The sequence below is a fragment of the Vidua chalybeata genome, chromosome 11, assembly GCF_026979565.1.
Source record: "Vidua chalybeata isolate OUT-0048 chromosome 11, bVidCha1 merged haplotype, whole genome shotgun sequence".
In the NCBI taxonomy this organism is placed as follows: domain Eukaryota; kingdom Metazoa; phylum Chordata; class Aves; order Passeriformes; family Viduidae; genus Vidua; species Vidua chalybeata.
In genome coordinates, this window is record NC_071540.1 from 1,530,971 (window position 1) to 1,554,158 (window position 23,188).

The window sequence follows — 23,188 nt, forward strand, 5'->3', positions numbered from 1 at the left end:
ACACTAGCAAGACATTTTTACATCCAGACTGTTTAAATTAATGGTACAGCAGAATACACATGCACAAAATAGGGAGGAATATATTGCTTTTACACCGCTTAAAGTATCTGAAGACTTTGAACTTTCTGGAATTAAAATCTAGATTTATTGTTCTCATTTCCTTGGCCCAGCAGTCCCAACTTTATGCATGAAACGAAGTGGGTCTCATTCCTTGCAAAGCACATGCACTTCCCACATCTGAAACAGCTGGCACAGATATGAATATTTGGGATCATATGGCTCAAACACAGTCCTGCTCCTCCAGCAGGAAACCATCTTTTACCCTATGCAAAAAATGACTGATTTCCCGCCTGCTCCGCATCCTCAAGACTCCATGAAAAGAGTTATTAACTCTGGTGAGAGGCTAAAAGGGGCCTTAAATCACAAAGCAGCATTAAAATTTCCCTGCAAGACAGAAAGTTTAGGAAAACAACACTTACCAGAGAGGGAAGGTTAAGCACCACCAGTGATTCAGCACCCTGGATAAACTGAATTGTGCTCTAATGGCACAAATACAATTAAACCAAACCAGAGAAGTTCACCAGGCCTCCCAATTCACCTCTCATCTGGTTTTGCTGGTGATGGTAGAAAAAAAAGCAGAAAATATGAGTTTCAGATCATCGTTGCACCTCTAGTGCTTTACATGGAGCTGCAAAGTTTTCATTATTTCTTAGTACACTTTTGGCTGTAATGTGGCAAAACTCCAGTGCATCAAATACTGTGGAATCTTTACTAAATCAGCTGATCTTTTGTCACCTCCAGCAGTTTTCTATAACCCTAAGATTCAGCTACTGCTGACTTCCCCTTCCCAATTTAGGCAAAAGACCAATTCTAAATACAAAACATATTGCTGAGGCCTGAAACATTTTGATGGTGTATTAGGAGAAAGGGTCATATTTATGAGTGAGGGTAATCAACACTCAAAATCAACAACAGAATGATATTTTTTTCAGAACATTTATGACATCAAAACTAAGGCTTATTCTACAAAAAAGTGAACTGAACTACAGGGAACAGAAGGAATTCTCAACTGGGTAAACCAGAAATGCATCAATTTTTAAAGTGAACTTAATCATAGAATCTAGAACAAAAAAAAGCTACAGACATGCTGTGGTGACTTATTTCCTGCAAACTGCATTAGTACAGAGTTTTGTTATTGCTTGGACACACTTATGCAACAAACATTCTTATCTGCTAGATAAATGCAAAACCAATTCCATTTCAAGTACCACAGTAGGTTTTGACAGGCAAAACAAATATAGTTCTTCCTAGGAAAACAAAAACAATTAACCCCCCCCCCCCCCAAAAAAAAAAGTATGATTTAGATGTATTTTGGGTTTTTAGATGTATTTGGGTCAACAAGCAGTTGACCCAACGAACCACTGAACTGCATCTGAAGCCAAGGCACACTGCAAGGAGGTTTTTGTTTTAGGCACATGACATTTCCCCATTGAAATCTGAATGAGATTCAAACAAACCTTCCAGATTAGACAAAAATGAATGTAGTGTGCCACCTGTCCCATAAACAAAAGCCCATAAACAGTTTTTTAGCTACTCCACCCTAAAGGAAGGTTCATTTGAAGACCATACAGAAATCCATCTTTTAAACAAAGCTAAACAAAATATGCAAAATATAACTGGTTTCTCCCACCAATTCCTCTCTACAGGAACCTGTGCCTCCAGTCCCCAGAAACTATAATTCTTGTGTAGTACAAATCAAAATATTTTCATAAGCAACAAGTCCTTCAAGACAATAACGAACAAAATCCCAGAGTCTCACATTTCTAACTTTCCCATTCATATTCTGCATTAATCACTTCATTCCTGAACAACCCAGTGAAGTGAACAACTCATAAATGGAAAGGTTTATTTTGTATCTACAGTACATGAATTGTGCCAATGGTTACAGTGAGTGTCATTAAACAGAAAAACTAAGGGAGGTAGACGGCTCTTCACTATATCCCGATGTCTGAGGCTCAATTTTTGCATTCATTGTCTCGTGCTCGTTCTGGCAGTGTCTGCAAATAGAGATTTTACAGCCCTCTCTAATTCCCAAGCCTCACATGCTGGTCTGTTAATGATGCTCCCTGGTGCCAGCCAGAGCAGGTTCCTCAGAGGCAGCTGCAGCTCATCAAGGTCAGGCAGTAAAATTCTGTCAGGAAGCCTCAGTGTGCCCCTGCCTGGCCCAGGGGAGCAGAGAGGGACAGGCCAGCAGCCCAGGGAGCTCTGCACACAAACCACTGCAGTGCAGCCAGACCTCAGAACAGGGCTCCAGGGTGCTGATAAAAACCATAATTAAAGCACTCATACAACAGTGAGTGGAAATTCTTAAACAGCAGGACTACCCAGCTAGGTTCTTCAATTTTATCACGATCTGACCAGCATTTGCATATCATGTTCTTCAACAAGACAGGCAAAAATAGGTCAAAGAAACCATGGTACATTTCTTTGGTGCCACACTGAATGTAATTTTGTATGCACTGAGTCATCTGCATCTTCCTCAGCCACTGCCAGCTGCAAGTAGTGGGGGTAGAAGGGATAATAAAGTATTTTCCCATTAGTCCCATTTGCTGCTATAGTCTTATTCATGCAGGCTTTACCACAGTAGTAACACAGAGTAAAAACTGGCTACAGGTAACAAAATGGAGACTAAATCCAGCTTAACTGCTCTGTTAGCAAGCCTCACTTTCAGGCACCAAAGCAAGGAAATAAAACCTTCCTTAAAAGTCACTGCCAAATCCTGTCGGTTTTACAGACTAATTTAATAGTATCACTGAAGTCAGCAGTCAGCAGTTTTGTATCAGCATTTATGAGCTGTTAGTAACACCTGTGTGGGACACTCAGGAGGTACCTCCCAGTACAGCCCCACCTTTCCCTCCCCAACCTCCCAGCAAGGGTGCAGGGTCCTCTCCATTCCACTCCCTGGCACTTTACGTCAAGCTGTAAGGACACAGAGCTTTTCTTATCTTTGCTATTTAAACAAAATGGGCAGATATAACTGCCCTGTTTTTGTCTTGGGGCTGCACACACACACACTTTGCTGGAATACAGCACATCCTACTTGCATGATTTTTAAATGAAGTACAAAAAACTCCTATTGCTTCACTTATGAGAATTCTCTGTTCAGCTGTTAAAAAAGAAAAAAAAAATCAATACTTCTGAACTGGCTTCATGTTCCCATCCATGTTCACAGGCCAGCCTATGCTGGAAACCTGGCTAGTCAAAACAATATTAAAACACAGTACTGTAAATCTGGTAACAAACACATAAATTAACACATAAATTTATTAGTTTTAAGAAGTAAAGGTATAATCATAAAATTTGTCAAGTATTTGGTCTGTACTGTCTCTACTTTAAATAGCCTGTTTGGCTATTTTAAAAAGTGAAAGTTCTATTTCATCATTATCAGAATCTGTCTGTATCCTTTAAAACCCCATTTAATCCCAATTATGAGTAAACATCAAACATCCCACAAATACTAAGACAAGAAAGAAATTTTAATGAGAAAACAGACAAGAACTTAAAGTAGCCCTACAGAGTCCATTGAAGTTTTTTGGGTTTGTTTTTGTTTAAAAGAAATGGTGCAAAATGTCCCTGCAATCCCAACGTTCCCTAGACCATAACCCCAAGGCCCCCTTAGATGCCATGCCTTAAAAGGCAAAAAGAGTCCAGACATCCTGGTGAAAGAGAACATTAAAACAAGAGATGTGGCCAGGACGTGCAGAGCCCTGCCAGCTGCACTGGGGAACGTGCGGAGCCTCCGTGCTGGTGGGACCGGCTGACACGGGATGCAGGAGTAATTCCCCCAGAGCAGCACCCCCAGAGCCCCCCGATGCCACTGCCCAGCTGCACATCCCAGGATTTTCCAGTGCAGAGCAGCCGTGCCCCTGGAAAATGCTGTGAGCAGCACAGAGGCTCTGCAGCGCTGCCCTCGCCTCCAGCACCACCCTGCACACCAGGGGCTGCACAGCAGCCTGCAACTGCACAGCTGCACCACAGCAACTCAAAATGTTGCTAATTGCAACAGCATCTCTGCTTTACGTATCACTGTGTTTAACAAAAGGTTTCATCTACATTAGACAAAAAGTTTCTAAGTATTAAATGCAACACTAGTTTCTTTCAGAAGAGCCTGTCATCAAACAGCTAATTAATCTATTCACGACATTCAAGTGGCAGTATCAGTTTCTACCATGAAAATAATTTCTAGCATGAAAATAATTTCCTGAGACAGAAGTTACTACAGATTGTTAAAGACTTGGAGAACTTAAGCATTTAATAATATTCACAACCATGTTCATTGCTTTCTCACCACAAGTATTTCAGTTTAAAAATGTACAAAAGTACAGAAAAGTCCTAATATGGAAATAGTTGTAGTCAATTCATCAAATAATTTGGAAAAAATCTGCCAGACCTGTTTTGAGCAATGCTGTATCACTGGCAGACTTGCAGCATTTGAAAACGCCCTGGGTTAGCTTCAGAGAAAGTCACAGCAGAAGCAGCACCTCGTGCAACTCGGACACTGCACACGACGTGTTCCTGCTCACTGGCACTGCTGGGCTTTCGGGCTCTCCTGAATGAAGCAAACTGCCCCAACCAGGTCAGCTCACTTGGAAACTGAACACTTTGGGCATGTACATATGAGCTAAAGGAAATCTAAAGACATGCAAGCATCGCCACCTGAATATCAAGTTACACATTAACAGAAGTTTACTTGGATGCTGGAACACTTGTCTGGGTAAAAATGCATCATACTCTTCCACAAGCTAAGGCATTACACACCAGAGCCTTAATTACAGTTCATTAGACACCACAGGAGTGACATCAGGAATCTGATACTCTGAGTTATAGTTCCCAGTTTAATTTGCACACAGTGAGATTAAAACACCAGAGGATCTCTGCTCACCTGAATCCCCACTGTGGACTGTGGGTGGCCTCTCACTCTGAGTGAGAGCTACACCAGCTCCAGGACCTCTCTGCCCATTGCCAGCAATATTTCTGACCCATCTTTTCTCTACTCGTGGTCAGATGTTCTTAGACCTATTCTGCAGCACGTGTGGTGCTGCTTCGCCCCTCCCGTATTCTGGAGTTGATGGTACAAGTTCCAGGGAAACCTAAACATTACTTCCATGTTTTGGAAGCAACTACGCAAACCATCTGACAATTAGGTGACTCTTCTTCTTTTTAAATAAGAATGTATTTTTAATTGCAGCTCTAATAAGTGGTGACTTTAGCACTATAGAACAAAATCAGTTGACCCATTGGTAAGATGATGCCTTAGAGTGGCTACCTAGAACAGAGGCTAGACAAGGTTAAGAGAATAAAAGGAGGTATTTATTAAAGACCTTCAAAGGGTACACTTTGGGCACTCAAAAGACTCCAGGAGGGGCTACTCCCAAGATGGACGATGGGGTTTTTCAGACAATTATGTTTGGTCCATTTACATATCAGGGGTTAATCCTCCAATTACAGCTTCAGGTAATGAAGTCATATTCCCCCAGTTTGCTCCCCTCCAACTCACTTGTGTTTATACTTTTTGGGGCCTGAGGCTGTAGGGTGTCCTTGAATTTCAGGACTAAAGGGACCTTCATGACCAAAACGTGAAGAGAGTTAACTAACACTCTATATGGAGTTGATACACTAATGCAGTACAGGATTTGAAAAATATAAAAGCTAAAATCCTAAGGCATCAAGAAGTCTCTTCACTGTGCATTTAGTTTTCTTTGTATGCAAAATTTCAGTACAAAATTATTTGCTGAGGTCCTGAAACAAGAGAGATTTTGATGAAATGCAACTTCAAGCACAGGATGATGATGGCTACTGGGAAGTGTGCAGGTTGATTTGACAAAACAACGCACTCTCACCAGAAGTAACAGATTCCTCCAACACTGATTATGTTACAAGAAAAACAAAACCTCTTAAATTTCTAGTCCTTGTCTTCTTATCTCAAGATGATAATTAAATCACTAGGGAGCCTCATCAACAAAAGATATTACCAGAAACATTACAAGAAGTAAAAGTAGCTTTCCAATTATGAATACCATGTGAACTACATTAGTGTAGTGCATCTATTACTATTGCACTGGTTCATAATAGAAGGGAAAAAAATACTTGGTACAGACATTGTAGGAATTTCTTCTGAAATTTTCTTCTGAAATCAGAATTTAAAAACTATCTACCGTCTTAAGAGGGAATTTGGAGTTTACTGGCAGGAAGATATGACCATGGCCAGATGGTAGTTAAGAGACATCATGAAAGAAAACAAAATCCATTCACCTTTCTGTGGGAAGACAGCCACAGTCATTTCTTTAGTTGTTCACAGAAACAATTAAAAAAGCAAAGCTAAACAGAATTATCTTATTACTCTTCCACAGTAAATGTTAGCATAAAAATATCACCACACAGCAACACAGATCCACAACCTTTAAAAAGAAATCTTTTTGAAGAAAAGTCAAGAGTTTCAGAGGCACTGAAGAGACACCTGAAGACTATTTCTAAGCTTATTTGTGCATTACAAATTTGATCCTGTCAATATGATATGACAACAGTTTTTTCCTAAGATCAAATACCAAAGATCACCAGTATCTGCTGTGATACTCAACATCTTCTGAACAAGCAGCTACAAATGCCACCAAAAATCAAAGCTCAGCACATGACAGAAAAAAATCACAATGATTTCTTACAGTAGCACACATTCATTGTTTGGAGAGTATAAGAGAATAAAAAGATGGACAATGCAGTTCATCACAGTGACTATTAATTGCCAGTGTGATCCTGAGATGAAAGAGGAGAAGTGTCTGGAGAAGTGACATTGCAGAGTGGTGGGACCCAGCCCAAAGGCCAGCACTGCTCAGGCTGTGGCTGCTGACAGCCCCTTGTCCAGCACTGTCCAAACCCTTCTGTCCTGCCTCGTGCAGCAGGAACAGGGCTGGCTGAGGGCAGGAAGCTCAGGGGGAGTTACAGCAAGGGGCAGCGTTAGCACAGGAACAAAGAGCTATAAATTACTCCAACTAAATCCACAACAAAAAGGAGGAATGATTCTATTCCTCCAAAGTGCAGAATAAACAAAGAGAACCTTAAGGTGAAACCACCACCTGTGAATGAAAAAGGCAGGTACAGGGTTGGGGGGACCCAAAGTTCCCTCTGAGTGTCTCCTGCAGTGCTCTGCTTTCCACGAGGAGCACCGAGTGCTTCCCAGCAGGACTTATGGCCTGGCTGCTGTGACATCCTCAGAACATCTCCCCCTGTCCTCTATTAACTTCCTGGGACTGAATTAACACCCCACTGACAGAAACCCAAACTTCACCACAACCAATGCAAAAGCAATCCACCTTTATTCACAATGATCCAGTGGTCCCCTGGTAACTTCCCTGACTTACAGATGGCAGCTGCCTGCAAAGCACCCAGCCCCCTGCTCCAGCCACCCATTCCCAGTCGGGAATCACACCCAGAGCACTGCAGGGGCAAAGGAGCAGGCAAGTCAGACAGGCCCTCAGATGTGACACATCACACACAGGTGGGAGGTTGGGGGCTCCATCTAATCCCCCCCTCCAGCTGAGATGCTGAGCCCAAGACACAATAAGGCTGCAATAACTAAGTGTGAGATTAATGAATACCTCCAAATAGATTTCAACCAGATTCTAATAGTCAGCAATTAGCTTATTCCTTGGAACATAAATGTTATTACTTTTATTTTCTAATACAATTAACAATGAGAATTCTCAATAGTCTTATTACCCATGTAGGCATGCATTCCTGGCTTTTGACTTTTGTTTTCTTCATCACAACAGAACCTGACAGCCAAGAGTTTCACTGTAGTCCTGGCCTCGGCAACCCATTCCTGAATCTGGAAATGTATAATGACAGTAAGCCACAACTTTTTTTTCTATGCTCAGATACTCTCCACCAATGAAGATGGAACTTTTTATTCTGAAAACTGTGAACTGTGAATTCTGAAATCTGAACTGCTGTTCCCACCAGATTTCATGTAGCTCAAACGGCTTCCTCTCCTGGCAATATCAAATGCTATAGACAAGAAGACGAGAGCAAGCATGGAGCGATACTTCCCAGTGCACTCATCAGCATCTCGCAGCTCAGAGAAGCATTACCAAGCAGAAGTATTACCTTCTTTAAAAGGAATCTCTGATGGATTTTTGTAGCATTTGGAACAAACACATGAGGAGAAAAAAGTCGAGGGCTGTCTGAGCCACAGAAGCCATCACCAACCACCACAAATGCCATCCATCCTCTCAGCCAGCACATGCTAAAGGGTTTCTGCCTCTTGTTGCTCCCACCAGAAGGCTGCTCTGTGATCACACCGCTCCAGGGAAACCATTCCTAACTGGTGCCAATGTCACGGGAACTGACCAGGCACCATTCACACCCACTGGCCCAGCTGCTAAAGGTGGTACATGTTACTTTAAATCAAGTGCTTGTGCAAACCTGGTAGTATTCCCGTGAAAATCAATGGGGTTTCCAACAGGATCCTGCCTGGTTGTCCTTTCCTTCAAGCCTATGAACAGCCCACCTGTAGCCACACTCCCAGAAAACCTGAGCAGCAGAAGAAGGGCAGCCATGACTGGCCATGGCAATTTCAGTAGGAAATATGTCTATACCCAGCTTCAATGACAGTAAGATCCTTGGAGGTGCAGAATTATAATAACTAAAGAAAAATAATAATAATGCATTTTGAAAAGCTGAAAGCTAAAATGAAGGGGGGGGGGGGAAAGCAGACAGTCTCATCTAAAATGAAACTAATTTCAGCAAAGAGGGGCTACATGCTAACCAGCTCATCTCCTTGGCATGACAGAATGGGCCCCTCCTGACTCCCCACAGTAAACACCTCTTTTCAGCAAGCACACTCAGGAAAAGGAGAGATTGTCATTAGGAAATTAAAGGGAATGGGGAGAATGTACTGAAATAAAACAAATTATTTGAAGATATCCATAGCAAAGTTTTCTGGTTATATCCATTTCATCATTGTACAAAAGTCTCTGTGGGAAGTATTAAAGCCCTTAAAAGCATGAGAAACAAATTCATGCCAGAAACAAATGAGAATAACGTCTCAAGAACATTCCTGCTCTGCTCTCCAAGGACAGCCACCTCTCAACACCTTCCATGAGAAAAGGTACTGCTACTTTTAAATGCCAGAAGGTCAATGGAGACAACCTCTCCAAAGGAAAAACATTTCTTTGGTTAGCACACAAATGCACTGGCTTCTCCCTGACTTTCCTTTTGAGTTCAAAGTCCCATTAGAACAAAACCAAAAGGCACAAACCAAACATGAAACCTCCAAGCTACTTTAAGTCCTCTCCCCCTTCCACTTCCCTTTGTGTGTTACTTCCCACCTGTCTGGTGACATCCTCAGGTGTCAGGAGCCCTGCACACTCCTTTTCTGATGTGGTCCAACACTCCCCACCTTCCTCCAAGCTGCTGCTGTAAAGAGGCTACAGCTGCATTCCCAGTACAGCAGATGTTCCCTCACAGATCCCAACAAACACACACAACTATTTCAACAGAACACTGAGAGACAGGCAAAGGACTCCTTTCTGAAAAGCTCACCAGCCTGGCAATAACACTGTCAAAATCAGGGAGGTCAGTTCAACGCTAAGCTGTTTCACATGGGCCCTTTTCCTTCCTCACTGCTCCTCACACTGCTATTACTGACCACTGGCCAAGGACTAGGAACTCTTCAGCTTGGCCATAAAGAGGAAATGTAATTCCTAAACTGTAGTTTTCCAGTCTGAAACTTTTCCAGTTTTTGAAACTTATCAAAAACCAAAATAAGGCTAAGAAATAAGCTGCACAACACCATACATGAAACATCATCATAACCCATTATGTTGGTGTCCCTTCAAAGGATACTTTGGGGCATATTGTCTTGAATCATTAATGACTTAAAATTATTGTCCTCTCTAGTAGCACTTACATTACTCCATATGCCTACAATGTCACCATGGTTTCCCTCTTGTAACAACCCCTTCATTTCAATCCATAAAGATAAATCTACAACAAATTAACAGATCCTTACACCTATTTTAAGTGATAGGGGGTTTTCCCCATTCCCTGTTCCTTCTGCTTTTGACAATCAAAAATGGGCATTTGGAAGCAGTGCCATCCAAGCCACAAAGAGCAGCAGTTTTCCTTCTCTCAGCACCACAGGGCAGTTTGTGGAAAGCCCTACAACCAAAGAGTAGAACAAGCAGCAGCAGTGTTTGCCTTGAGCTGATATTTTGCCTGTCAATCACAAATGTATTTTAAGATAAATCCTGATGCTAAATTAAGCACATGCATTGTAAATTTCCTGTAACATTCATTTTTACTATAATACACTTAGAGACTTTTATCTTACCTTTTTCCTTTTTGTAATGCTTTTTTGAGTGCCAGGAGCTCCTTCTTGTTTATAAGACATAGAGTTCTACACCACAGACTTTGTTACATTTCAGTTCCTACAGCATTTTTGTAAAGGCATTATTGAATATTGTAATTGAAATAATTATACTTGGCAAATAAGCAACCTAAGTACACAGTGGAATGTGCTCTCTCTCTTTTCCAACACTGCTCAGTTTTCCATTGGTTTGCAAATGTCAGTAGTCTGCTCTTCCATTACCATGAATGAGGAGTTTTTTTAAGTACAAGTAACAAGGCTGAGGTGGTGCACAGCCTTCCACCCTACACTAGCTAATTTAATTTCTTCTTAACTGCTGCCCCTCTGCATTCATACACTTCTGGGAACCACATGCAATAGCTCAGATCATTCTCATGAAAAGGGCACAAAGCATGGCTCAGCTCCTCTCAAGACACTGCTCTGCAAGTATAAATCGCCCCAACGATGAACTGGGAGCAGCAGTGTCTTTTTCCAGGGACAAGGAAACCTCTCTAACTCCAGCAGAGGCTGGTTTTCCCCCATCTTTCTTGACATGACTTAAAAACTTACGAGGTGTACTCCATGTATCTTTGGGATTTGTTCCAAGTAAGTCAGATTTAATAATAAAGGATTCAGTTACAATCAGTAATTAGTCATTTTAATGACAAGTTTTTAACAAGACTTGCCACAGTTATTAGTGTACTGCAGAAAGGATCTGCAGTAGGAACTGAAACAAAAATCCCGAGGGCAGATTATTTCAGCATATCAGGCAGCACCAACCCAGGACTTCCACCACATAGAGAGTTTTTAACAGCTCGAAGACAGGTAGATGTTGCACGGTGATGACAGATCCTTTGGCTCCAGTCCTGAACACACACAACGCACACACTGCTGGTCCCTGTTGTTTTACTGGGCTAACATGCTCACTGCTACCACTTGCAGAGCACACATCCTACCGTGCACGGAGGAGATGAGACGAAAACAAATCACACTTCCAAATCCTGGATTTTACTGGGCATTCATAAAAAATGAATTCATCACCAGAGTCCTCTATAAACTTGTGTGCAGCTGAAGCCAGGATACTTCCAATGTGTTTTTCATGAAACCTGTACGTGCAAGTCTTGCACTAACCAGCAGCGGTTTTAAATGCCAAAGTTATAAATATGAAATATTAAAATGTTTCTGGCCTCACACATCTCAAAGAACTTGTTTAAGTTCCAAGAATTTGCAGCATCCTCCAGCGGCACGACCCTAAATCTGAACCCAAAACCCAGGATGCAACAGCATTCTGTAACAAAATTACTTTAAAATCTATTTCAAGGTGATTGCCATTTTCATAAAACACATCTTTTCGTAATATCCTAAAAAACACATTTGTTGATTTGAAAAATATATAGTGACTTGGAAAGCAGATCAGATGAAGGCAAACATCAGCACTAGCACCACAGAAACTGCTGAAATGTTTTGGTGTTTATTACGTGTTTCACTGCTGGGGTGGTCCAAGCCTTGCACGGGCTCCATCAAACTGAACCAGCTCAGGGGTCCAAAGTACACGAACGAACCCAGCTCACGTTAAATTTCACAACACAAAACCTCACGTTTGGTGTTCGGGTTTTTTTTAAGGGTTTCTTTCTTTTTACTCGGTGCGCTTACGAGAACTTCAGACCGCTAAGGGCAAGCAGACGAGCGAGGGCTCTGCGAGCTCCGAGCGGATCCCGGGCCCCCCGCGCTCCGCACCCGGCACCGCGCGGGTCCCACGGGAGAACGCCGGAGCCTCACGCGACGCCGTGAGCGGGGTCAGAAGGTGTGGTGCAGGTACCGAGCCTGCCGTGCCGTGCTGTCCCGGCCCTGCAGCGGTTTGCTCGGCACGCCGGCGCTCCGCGGGCACACGGCCCAGGTGGAACGCGCTCCCGCGGCCCCGGCAGCGCCGCACGGCCCGGCCGCGCCCGCCCCTCACGGCGCCCGGCCGCAGCCCCGCTCCCCGCCGCGGTACTCACCACCTCGGCCAGCTTCAGCCTGCCCAAGGTGCCCCGCAGGTAGTCCAGGTCGCAGCGCAGGCCGCCCAGCCCGCGGCGCTGGCTGACGGGCTCCGTGGTGGGTTGGTAGGGGCTGCTGGCCGCCGAGATCATGGAGGCGCTGGACGCCTCGCCGTCGAAGCCTTCCAGGTCATCGCCGTTCCTCATGGTGCCGGTGCCGCCGGGGGGTGACCGCGGGCTCCGGGCCGAGCGCCGTGCTCAGCTAAGGCAGCGAGGGCTGCATGGCCGCTCCGCGCGCGACTCAGGCGCAGCGGTTCTGGGAGCGCCCGGGCAGCATCGCGCGGAGCGGGGCCGCGCCGCGGTGCGGTGCGGAGAGGCGCGGAGCGCTGCCGCGGTGCGGTGCGGCGCGGAGCGGCGCGCAGGGTGCGCGGAGCGGAGCCGCGCTGTCCCGGTGCGGAGCCGTGCCCCGGCCGGGGGCGCGCAGCCCTGAGCGCCGCAGCCCGCCCCGCCGCTCGGGGGCGCACTCCCGGCTCCGCTGTCCTGGTCCCGGTCCCGGCGCTGGACCCGGTCCCGGTCCCGGTCCCGGTCCCGGCAGAGCAGCCCAGCTCCGCGCGGCGCCGCCGCAGCCGCTCCTCCCCCTACGCGGAGCGGAAAGGGCGGGCAGGGCCCGCCCCGGAGGGCGCGCAGCCGGGCGGTGCCTGCGCCGCGCCCGCCCCGCGGGGAGGGCCGCGCACCTGCCCCGGGCACCGCGCCCGTCCCCGCCGGGGCTGCTGCCGCTCCCCCGCCCGGCCCGCGGCCGCTCGGCTTTCTGCAGCCGCTGCTGGCACCGAGGTGCGCTCACGGCCCCAGCTCGGCCCGCTCGGAGTAGGCTCCGGGCTCCGGGACCGGCTCGCGGCCGAGCCCCTGCGCTGACGCTGCGCCCGAGCGGCTCCGGCAGCGGAAACCTCCGCACCGTTCTTCCACGAATGTTGTCTTTCGAAACAGTGGCGTTTTCCAAGGTAGCCTTGACTGGCTCTGAATCAGGTTTTGGGGGTACTTTTCCTTTTGCTGTGTCACGACAAATAAGGACAAATTGCAACATCACCTGGCACATCCAGGTGAGTGAAATGCAGCTAAGGTATTTTTTTTTTAACGCAGCCATACTGCTGTGTACCACGGTGAAGTTCAAGTGTTCCATGTTGCATCCTGTGATCTGCCATGGTTATCAGCCAGGCTCTGATAGACTCGTGCTCTTCTCACTGATAATCTACACTGTCACCTGTAGCACATTACAGGACTTTAACACATTAACAATTCTAGCATCTTCCCCTGACCTCCAAGAATCTGCTACAGTTCTTATGTTTTCCATGAACACTGGATTATCCACCTGGGGATTTCCTTTCCAGTTACCTGTGTGTTCTACTTCATGTCTCCCTTTCAGTTCCATTGAAATTCCTTTCATCCTACTTTTCACAGGTTCTGCCCTGTACACGTGATTTTTAATTTCAAGATATTTTTCTTCTTTCATTTGGCCTCTGAATAAATATCTCCAAAGAAGGAGGGATGTCACTGTCGAGCAGGACGGGAACAGAGAACTCTAGATCAGAAGGCAAAGAAAAGAGCTCTGATTTATTTCAAATATACCGCTCTATATATAGAGGACATCGAGAAGACTAATTTTATTGGTCTTAGAGTAAAAACATCTCACACCACTGGTGTATAGTGAATGACGCACAGTGGCAGAGCATATCTATAAACAATGTGAATAACAAGATAGATTAGAAAATTATTTACATTCTTTCTTAACTGTTTTCCAGGCTCTTGCGTGGCTAGAAAACCTTTCTCTTTCTCTCTGACTGAGCTGAGAATATCCACAGAGGGGCAAGGAGAGAGAACCAGGAAAAGAGTCGTGACTTGGTTAACTGGAGCTGCAGCTGACTGTGCAAAGTCCTTCCACAGCTTCTCTGCTACACCCTGTGTAGCCTGGTGAGGCTGATATTCTCAAGCAAGGTGAAGAGTTGGGAGATATGTAAAAGAAAGTCATTGCCCTTTGGTGAAGGGACAGAAAAAAATGAAAAAACATGAGCAAAGCATGGAGAAAGAGGGTAACTTTTGCTTCGGTCACATGAACCTCGCCTAACAATAGGAAATCACGTAAAGGGGAAAATCCCACTATGGTACAGGGCTGGACTAATAGGTCTTTACAGTCTCTTATTTCAGTTCTTGTATAACTCTGGGGAAATCGGAACTCTCACAAAGCTCTTTTTCTTGCAGGAAGCATCACGGGTATGTGGTTGTCATTTAGGAGAGTGTCTCTGGATTGTAACTGAAGGCTCCATGGCTGTTTCAGGAACACAGGTTATGCTTACCTGCAGAGACATTTAACCTTGAAGGACTGCTGTTGCAGTTCTGGAAAACTGCCCTGAGCAAAACAAGGAAAACAATTCTGAAACATCCAGTGAATATTATTTTGGTCAATCTTTCGCAATTCTAACCAAAACACATCAGTGTGTGTTGGAAGAGAATCTAAAGGTGTGTTGAAGAAGGACAAAGGGGGAAGATGGTTGAGTGGTTTAGGAAAAGCTGAGGTGGTAGGAGATCTTTATTCTGGCTGTTTGCTTAGTTCTACCAGCACACCCTTCTGCAAACTTCTTAATAACTTCCTTCTCCCCTGGAGTGGAGGACATGAAGTGTAAATGTATTTAAATCATGAGAGCAGTGTGGGGGTGCCGGGAGGTGCAAGCTCCTCTGGTTTTGGGCAGCCAGTTCCCTGGGTAGGGAGAGCACAGCGAGCGAGCTCTGCTCCAGCAGGACATTCTGGGGCAAGAGGAGGGCTGGTCCCAGCGTTTGCTGAGTGTCCCAGCTCCCAGGGCACAGCCCTGCCAGGAGGGACCACACCCAGCTCAGGCTGTGCTGGGATCTCTGCCGTGCTCCTGGATGGGTGGGTGGGCTGGACTGACTTGGCAAGGCCTGCTGAGGTTGCTGCCAACATTTAACAAAGGAATCCTTTACACACATTCTTGCCTGATACGGCACCTTTTCAGCTCTGCAGCACGGGAAGGAAAAAAAATGTCTACGTTTAATATGTAAATAGAAGTAGTGATCCAGGAAAAAGGTCACTGCATTCATCCCCTCGGATCAGATCGCTCTCAGATAACTTTGGCTTTGTGAGTTTCCAGCACAGGCTGCCATTCCATTGTGTGCCTGCTCACGGGGACCAGGAAAATGGGGAACAGCGTCAGTGATCAGCACTCAAGACACCACCATAGTATCGAGCTAATCAGATCAGGGAATTAATCACCGAGTTCTTCACATGAGCTAAAATGCAACTGAAGAGTGAAAACAAGGAAGAAACCAAGTATGCTGTTCAGAGACACTGCAATTAAATGATCTGTTTGTTACAAAACAGGTCAGCTTTGACAGAATTAAAAACTCCCCATCAAAAAGAATCTCCAGGACACTGGTCATAAATTAAAACCAGCCAGTCAGTTAGGTGTAAAAAACAGCTGAAAGAGAATCTTAAATATTCTCAGTGAACAAACTGAACAAAGAGACCTTCATCTCTCAACCTTCATCTCGGCTATTCCTACAACCTCTCATAAACTTGTGAACCAATTGTGGGTTCTTTTCATTAAGCACATTTAAGTGCTATTTCCAAGATTAAAACTGTGATTCTATTCCAGCAGAATAGGAACATCAATTTAAAACCAGATTTTTAAAGTGCATTTATGTAGTTTAAACACACTTAAAAGTATTTTAATGCTTAAACATAAAATTTTGTAGATCTGAATGGTGCTTATTAGGAATGGTGCTTTAATGCATTTGAGAGTGTAAAAGGCATTGGAATCCTAACAGGAAAGTTACATCTGTGCAAGTACCTGAAAAGAGCTGAGAGGTTCTTTAAGAAAAGACTCTGGTATTTCCATGTGATCTACCAAAGGGAAGGAGCATTGGTATGCTGCCAAATTCCAAAAGAGCTGAGCAGTGATTAGAGTTTAACTTTGGCATCAGACAGGAGACTTTTTTTCTCCTTGAAATTCTCAATGTAAAAAGTGCTGAAGCTTTTTCTCAGCTTTTCAGTTGGGGGAAAAGAAAAAAGCCAAGCCCTACCCTCAAAAGCTAATAAAGAACTTGCTTTAGGAAAACATCTGGTAGCTTTGAGTGCCTTAGTGCAGGGAATTGTGCATTTTCCCAGTGTGGGAGTGTGATGTGCACACTGGTTCTGAAGCCATGAGCAGCATGGGAGGTGGGCAAATAATTTTGCTGAGTCAGAAGTAGGAATTAATACAAGAAGAAGAAACTGCAAGTTCTTGCACAGATTTTAAGCAGAAGGAAATTTGTCTGGGATGGTGGGGAGTCATGAGGTCAGTTTTCTGTAATGCTGCTGAACAATCCCATGTGTGACAATCCCATGTCACCACATCCTGCCACAGCTGGGCACTGCAGCCTCCCAGCAGGACACCACTGGGAAAGGCACCTCAGGAACAGTGAGGAGACCTGGATTCCATAGCTGGGAGTCAAAAACCAGTCTTACCAGCTGAGGAAAGGGGTCAAAGCACAGCCCTGATAGCTGAGGGAAGTTCAGAGAGAAGCAGAGAGGAGAAGCAGAGAGAAGCTGAGGTGAAGGGCAGCCTCTAAGAGCTTCTTGCAAGTTCCACTGGCTGAGAGAACCATGCCCATTTGGCCAGGGTCTCTTGGGCACACACCACAGCACACTGAGGGACTCCTGGGCTTTTCATCTGGTTAAAAAAGTGCAGCTTCAGTAGCCAAAAGTGATAGTGAGTCCTACTCCTCTCCTCAGCTACAACATTGGCCTGTGCAGACTTTTCACCACCTCCACCTGGATTCCAGCCCTGAGGCCTTGGAAAACAAAGAGAGCAGCCCTGAAGCCCCGGAGGCTTCAGCCTCTGGTGACAGTCCCCAGCCCCAGGGGTGCCACCAGCTCTCACAGCTGGGACCAGAGGCAGCAGCTTAATTCCCCACAGGACCCTGCCGAGGAGCTATACAGGATTAAGGGGACAGGTAAAAGTGTCACTGCTGAAACTTCACCATCACTATCAGGAAACAGTGTTTCCCTTTCAAAAACAAACTAAAAAGAAAAAAAATCCTTCTCCCTCCCCCCCCCCCCAAAACAAAACCAAGAAAGGCAATGCTGCCAAACAGATCAGTCAGACCCTTACCTTGCAGACGTGAACACGACTTCATGTGCTTTTAACAGTGAGCCATTCACAGAACCATTTTATTTTTTTTTTTTTTTTTTTTTTTACTCCGGGATTAGGGACTGACATCTCATTCTGTATCATCTACTCAGCCAGTTTGGTAGAGAATGAAGTCGTCACTGGCTCCATTCACCTCCAAAAACTTCTAAGGGTATCTGCAATCTGCAAGTGCCAGAGAGGGGTTACTGTGCAGCCACAGCTGGGCTAAAGGGCAGCAGACATTCTACAGAGCAGAAGGTGAAATGAATTTCTATAAAAAAAGAGAAGCAAAATGCCAGATTCTTAAGAAAAGTGCCAGCAGACCTTTAATGGTACTGGGAACCAGCCAAGACTGTAAGTTACATTTCTTTTGAAAGAATCCTGTATAATGAAGCACACTGAAAAACTATGCAGAGAGACTGACAGCAGTGTTTATTTTATTCATGGCACTACATTTATCCCAGGAACCGAGGGGAAAAAAAGCCCTGGACTGGGAAAAAAGGTGGTGGTCTTCCAATAACACCATAAAATCATACAGACCTAGAGCAGAAGGCCAGAACACTCTTGTTCCCTCTGCATGGACATGGGGATGCTGTCCCTGCAACATCAGAAGTTTTATAGCAAGTGATGGAGCACGCATGGTACACCAGACCTTGGAGGGAAAGAGCCAGGGTTTATTTTTTGAGGAGGTGGGAAGATGAAGGGAAGGATGAAAAAAATTGTATAAACCATGTTTTATAAGAAAAGTTTTAAAGGTCCCTTAGCAGGCTTAAAAAAAAGATGAAGTACACTCACTACATTCTTTCTTTCCACGGACGGAACGGGCCAGCGAAAACAACTGACCTCAACTGTTTGAATCCTGTGTGTGTTGTTATGCAACAACCCAGCCAGTCCCCTGCACTTCTCCTGGGGAACTGCACATGGTAGAGAAGTTCATTCTTTAATTACCCTCCTGAATTTGTTTTACTTACAGCTAACCTGCATCTGATTGCTAACATCAGCAACTGTAACAGCAGTTCAAAGCATATTCCCTTTTGCAACAGCACCTAATTTCTCCATACGATAGAACTCTGTATTCAGCTCATCTGGCTCGTTCCTTCACAGAGTATTTCTTTCGGTACATGGGTCTTCTACATAGAAGGGAAAGTTTTGGCTTTTTTGCCTTTTTTCAACAGAAAAAACAATTTCAAATCTTCCATCACTGGCTATAAACCCAAGGCAAGCATATGGCCCCAGCTCTCCACAGCCATACACAGAGGAACTAATAAATCCTGATTCCTTGCAGGCTTGTCTGCTCTTCCCACCTTCCCCACCTCACCCCTCCCACCGAGGCCACTGCCCCAGCCCCCTCCCCAGGGTCCCCTTGCACAGGGAGCAGCTTAGCTCCTATTTCTGTCCTCCAACTACTGCTAGAGCAGAAGGAAGCCAGCGCTGCGCCAGGTTCCGTGTGTGCAGACCACAGATCTTTGTTTGGCTGGGCTCGCCTAGGAACCAGCCAAACTTCCTTGGCAATCCCTGCCTAAAGCAGAGGAAATCTTTGGATTTATCGTCTCCACCAAGCCCTTAATTTTCATGCAACTGGGATTAAGTCAGCTGTCTGCGAGATCTTTCTTTTCACTGAAACTGGCCAAAAGATTTCAGTTATTTTTGAGGATGGGGTAGAACAGGACAGAGCACAAATGCAAAAGCAGTGGAAACCATGCTAAAAATATTTCAAATATGACAACATTCTCTTTATAGTTGTGTTGTACTTCTGTTCAGCTGAAAGGTGACTTGGGAGAAATGTTGACGGGTTTTGCCGTTTTAATATTTCAGATCCTGCCAATTTCTCTGGCAGTTTCTCAGCATTGCAAGATACTGGTCAAAACATCCTGATTCAGCCAGTTAAGCACAGCTAATTATAGTCACCTGCTGACAATCCAGTGTTGTCCTGCGGCATGTGTGCTCTTCCCAGGAAAACAAACCTGGGAGTAAAGATTCAGGTTCACAGCATAAACAAATGCCAGTATTAATTCAGTAGCCCCCATCTCTTGCACAGATCAAAGGCTGATATTCCCTTGCTTGTTTCCAAACCAGCCCATCACCACAGGAGCTCCCAACTCTTACCAAAGCTTGAGCCCAGCTGTGGAGGTCAGGCTCCATCACTGACCTCCACCACTGAGCAAGAGAGACTTGTGGGTTTGGTTAGAAGTGCCCAGAGCTCTCCCTCCAGGACTTCTGCCTTTATTTTGCATTCAAGAGATTTTCTATGCAGTCAGTGACTGGTCTTTAATGAAATGGAATTCTCTCCTACTTCTCCCTCTCTGCCTGTAGGCACAGTAACTGAGCTCTTTCTGAAGATCAGAAAATTTGGTACATCTTCACTTTCTAATAATCTCCAGAGCATCATCAGTATACCAAGTGCTTCATGGGTAATCATTTTCCTCCTCTGGGAAAGAGAGGTTTTAATTTGGTGCCCCCAGGGCACAGCACTGTCCTGCAGTCCCTCTCATTGAGGCCATGGACAACACACAGAATGGATCTCATCCATCCATCCATCCATCCATCCATCCATCCATCCATCCATCCATCCATCCATCCATCCCCATTTCTCAGTGGTCTCACTCCCTCTGTTCTGTCAATTAAGTCCATTCCACTCCCTCTCTAAAAGGCAAGTCCTCAGCTTTTGGAATGCTGTCAGACTGGTCAGGTGACATTTTTCTTTCCTCAGCTTCAATATTTCATTGCACATGCTTGCAGTATTTGCAACTCCATTTCTGGCATGTTTTGAGGGATTGTTTTGGGCAAGCCCAAGTTAAAGATGACATTTTAATGTCATAAAGCTACACTGCATGTTACATACAAAACATTTGTACTGAAAACTCAGACACTTTTCAAAGGCAGCTTGTGCAAGCTAATACAGCTTTCTTGTGGAAAGACATAACTGTTAGTTTTCAGTGCAGGACACTGCTATTTCAGCTTTTGTTCTGAAAGAAATAAACCCGTTAAACCAGTGTCAATTTAATAAACTCGAAATTAGAAAGGAGAACAGCTTAACTCATATTAACAAAATTCATAGAACTGAATGAAATTGCTTTTCTTTAGGGAAAAATCAGCAGCTCACTCTTTGGAAGATACTTGGATGACAAAAATAATCTGCCAAACAGGAATTACTGAGGGAAGCTGACGAGCAGTGCCTTTGCAGGCATATCCAGCATTGTTACCTTCAGGCACCGATCCCACAGCTGCCACCTCCTGGGCTTAGAATATTTGAGCTCCAAAAACGTTCAGCAAAACATAATTGTAATTAAGTGTCAGGGAAAGGAGAGTGAGGGACCTTTTCCTTCAGATAAAGTGTTACTACTCAGAGTGTTGGTTCCGCTGCACAAAGTCTGCTACAGACTTTGTCTACAGGCAACAGAGAAAATTAATTGCTTCCCTTGGTTCTGACATCATCTCACAGACCTCCTGCATGTAATTACTAAGGTGCTTCCCGTAAAACCCTCCAGGAACTCGCAGCCTGGGGCTCTGACTCCTGGAACAAACCAGGGATTACACAGCTCTTTCAGAGGGTGACAGTGCTCCAGATCCACTCACACTGCCGGGTCACACCGCTGGCGTCAGTCACTGCTGGCCACGGCAGCACCGCGCTCCCGGGGCACTGCTGCACTCAGCACGAGACACGGCTGCGGTGCTGATACTGCAACATGGTGCTAATACTGCAACATGTCCGTGGTGCTGATACTGCAAACCTTTTCATTCTTTTAAGACAGGTGAAGCAGAATTAGGTGCCCTATCCTTCAGGTTTTTGGAGACATGCCTGATTTGGAAGCAATATAACAAGCATATTTATACTATCACTTGTCAAGAACTTCATTTGAGAAAATTCCTTGAGCTTTTCTCTAAACATTTGAATTTCACTGAGGTACATGTGGAAGCAGAGATTGCTTCCTTTCACTCTTCCAGGGAGCAGAAATCCCACTCGATCCCATCCCATGCTCACTTGCAGTGTCCATTCTGTGGAGCTGCTGATAAACCGCTTACAGGGGTGCAGGAATCTCACAGGAGCCAGCAGTGTCCCAAAGCAGCAGCTCTGACTATTGGCCTTTGTGATTATTTGTGCTTCTTATCTACTCCACACAATCTAAGTGGGTCAGTGAAGGAGAAACTAATTGTTACAAAGGCTGTAGCATGTCAGGCTGGAATTTTAATGTCAATTCCTTGAAGGGAAACTGAATTCCTGCAAAAGAGTGCCTTTGGAATTAAACTGTGTCTATCCTATGAATATATTATTTATTTTTAAATGAAAAAGACCATATAACAGACACGTTTGGGTTTGGTTACCAAACAGTCCATTCAGCTCTAAACACAGACCCAGATAAGCAGAGTCTCCTCTTAACCCCCAGCTTCTCTTATGCAGGTATTTGAACTGCAATGACTCATAAATTCACTGTTTTGTTCAAGCAGAGGCTCTTGCCTGAGCATTTAATTCTCTAACAAAACCCTGCCACACCTGAAAAGCCAGAGGGGTTAATGCCACCCATTTGGAACAGCACAGGCAGTGAAAGACTCCTCTTCTAAGAACAGCTTAGAAAGCTTAAAGCAGCCTTCAGAAAGATTTTTCTGCACCAAAGCCTTATTATCCCAATTTTTCCCCCCTAACTTGGGGATGCTTTGCTTTGAAAAAAATAAATTACAATTGAAGAGCAGCAAAGTAAATGTAAGAGTTATAAGAAGTTTTTCCACTTCCATCCACTGTCACCATCTTTCTAAAGTCACTTTCAACTTCACCTCATCTGAAGATAAAGTCTTTACTTGGTTTTCTCCCAAACTAATATCATATATCATATCATAAATATAATTGTCTTCATATACTCAAAAAATATTTTCTAGAGCCCATCTTAAAGGGCTAAAATTGATTATTCACAATAATGAACTAATGAAAATATTATGGCAATTCTAAAATGAGAATTGTTTCATGGCCTCATAGGGATTCTCTTCTGGAGAAATGATATTCCAGAAAGCCAAAGCTTAGCTGATTTATATTTCAGAGGCAGGGTGACTCAACATTCATACCTAGAGCTTTAATCTGTGCAAGGGAACAGAGGCATCCAGTTTATATGAAATGAAAAAAACAATGAAAACAAGCAGCAGAATCCTAATTAAATGCCCACTCCTTCTGTGCTTACTGGGAAGCTCTTCTTACACCCAGCCAAGTGAGAACACTTGATTATTGGCAGAGAAGAGGAATTTTCAACATTCCAGCAATTCACTCCTTCAACTTCCCATAGCCTGGATTTGAATCCTGCTAATTCAGGACCAGTGCTGCGCTTGGGAACAGTATTCCACAAAATACACCTGGTGAAGCACACAGCTGTCTCCCCAGCCCCATGAAATACATTATTTTGTACCAAAGCAGTAGTGCTGTGAGCTGCCACAAGCACAGCTCTGCTCAACTGGCACAGGACACAGATCCCAGCTCCAGAGGACTGGCACTGGCAGGGGCTGGGCCAAGCCCCTGCCTGGCAGCTGTCACTAACTCAGGGACACAACTCACAGCCAACCTGCTCCTCCTGCTCACAGAGCTCACCCATACCCTGCTCCCACACAAACAGCTCCAGGAGGGCATCTCCCAGACAAAAGCACAGCAGAAA

General features: G+C 44.8%; 1 protein-coding gene across 2 annotated transcripts in view; it reads right to left on the bottom strand.

Annotated features, from left to right (window-relative positions):
* Window positions 1-12,738, bottom strand: part of CMTM4 (CKLF like MARVEL transmembrane domain containing 4) — a 28,639-nt gene extending 15,901 nt beyond the window's left edge. The window contains exon 1 of one of the 2 annotated variants that reach the window (XM_053952935.1): window positions 12,400-12,738. In XM_053952935.1, coding sequence (XP_053808910.1) covers window positions 12,400-12,585 — 186 coding nt within the window. In that variant the 5' untranslated portion in view covers window positions 12,586-12,738. The remainder of the gene's footprint in view (window positions 1-12,399) is intronic. The other variant, XM_053952934.1, reaches the window with a different exon arrangement.
* Between the last annotated feature and the right edge of the window lie 10,450 nt (window positions 12,739-23,188).